The 1,675-nt window shown below is 37.8% G+C and overlaps 1 gene segment (V, D, J or C); it reads right to left on the minus strand.

Moving 5' to 3' along the window:
• Window positions 1–1,058: 1,058 nt before the first annotated feature.
• LOC141381230 (Ig heavy chain V region 5A-like) lies at window positions 1,059–1,675 on the minus strand. The segment is given in 2 exon segments: window positions 1,059–1,502; window positions 1,586–1,675. Coding segments are annotated over 2 exon segments (351 nt in total).

Raw genomic sequence — 1,675 nt, forward strand, 5'->3', positions numbered from 1 at the left:
TATTTTCAGTATGAGTAAAGATGGATTGGAAGAACATAAATGTCATGAAAATATTGAAATCTCTGTTTAGGTTTGTTAACAATGCATCACATGCATTAGACCACAATTGTGGCTATTCTGCCAATTGGGCCTAATGTTGGTTTCCTGCTTTTTGGGCTGTATATAAGTCATACTGTTTATTAGATTATAAAAGCCATCTACTTGTCCCTAAACCTGAAGAATAATTCTGCTCTTTTAAGTCAGACAATGGAAGATTTTCAGTTTGAAATTCCAGAATTTGAAGTACCAGAAGTGGATTTTTGTGAGGAGATGGATGTGGAGATCCCTGAAGATGAAGAGTCTAATCTATCATCCAAAGACTCGAAAATTAAACCATCAAAGTCCTTGCAAAATAACTGTAAAAGACTACTCGTTCTTCTCTGTGCTGACAATCACCTTCTGCAACGTCCTTTTTCTAGGCCACAGGTGTCAAACTCAGTTCCAAAAGGGCTGCAGCTCTGCACAGTTTAGTTCCAACCCTAATTAAACACACCTGATCAAACTAATTGAGTCCTTCAGGCTTGTTTGAAACCTACAGGTAAGTGTGGTGGAGCAGGGTTGGAACTAAACTCTGCTGGGCTTCGGCCCTCCAGGAATTGAGTTTGAGTTTCCAGGCACTATGGCAATGATATGCTTCTTTAAGGTAAAGATTATGCAACAATACTGCATTGTGTTTACACTGTATGTTTTTTTCACAACTAAACTAAAAACTAAAAAGATTAGGCATTTTTGAGCAAAGCCATCTACTACTTAAAGGAACATAATGAATTATGCTTTCCCTCATTTTTATGACCAAATGGCAAATAGACATTGTGAAAATTTTCACTTTTTATTATTCTTCCAGGCATTGAACAGGAAACGGAAGAAAGATGTAAAAGGAGCAAAAAAGTTCAGCTTATGTGCTTTGTTTGCCAATATTTGTGCCCTCCTTGCAACCCTTATATTTTTGTTGCTCAAACAATTTACACCTAACTTTGAGCCTGACACGAACTTAAAGGAAAGTCAATATTATGACAGATGAATGCCTTCATTGACTTCCTGTTGACACAGATAATACTTTATATTTAAAAGGCTGTTTTAAAACAAAGAGAAACATAATTTTCCCTAATTTATATGTACAATGATGTTTTTGCACAGGGAGGCTGTTGTCCTCTATCACTGTGTACGTCTGGCACAATAATACACAGCTGTGTCTTCAGCTTTCACATTCTTTCCATGCAGTGTAATTGTGTTACTGGAAGTGTCTCTGGTAATGCTGAACTTGGTTTTCAGAGAATCCTTGTAGTCTAAGCCTCCAAAAGAGTAGATAACACCAATCCACTCCAGAGCTTTCCCTGCAGGCTGACGAATCCAGGCTGTGTGTTCACTAGTGACTGAATATGAGACTCTGCAGTTGATAGTGAGAGAGTCATCAGGACGGACAGTCAGAGACTCAGGCTGAGTGAGTTCATATAAATCAACACCTGTATCAAATGAAATAATGCAGTTAGTATAGCAGTGTTAAGTTTAAAGACTGTTAACATGTGTATTAGCAACAAAAACTCACATGATACCACTGCCAGAAACAGCACTAGAGATGAAGAGATCATGGTGTTTCACAACACAGTTTAACTGAAGTCAGTCTTCTCTTCCTCCA

The sequence above is a fragment of the Danio rerio genome, chromosome 3 (assembly GCF_052040795.2).
Source record: "Danio rerio strain M-AB ecotype USA chromosome 3, GRCz13ab, whole genome shotgun sequence".
Classification (NCBI taxonomy): Eukaryota; Metazoa; Chordata; class Actinopteri; order Cypriniformes; family Danionidae; genus Danio; species Danio rerio.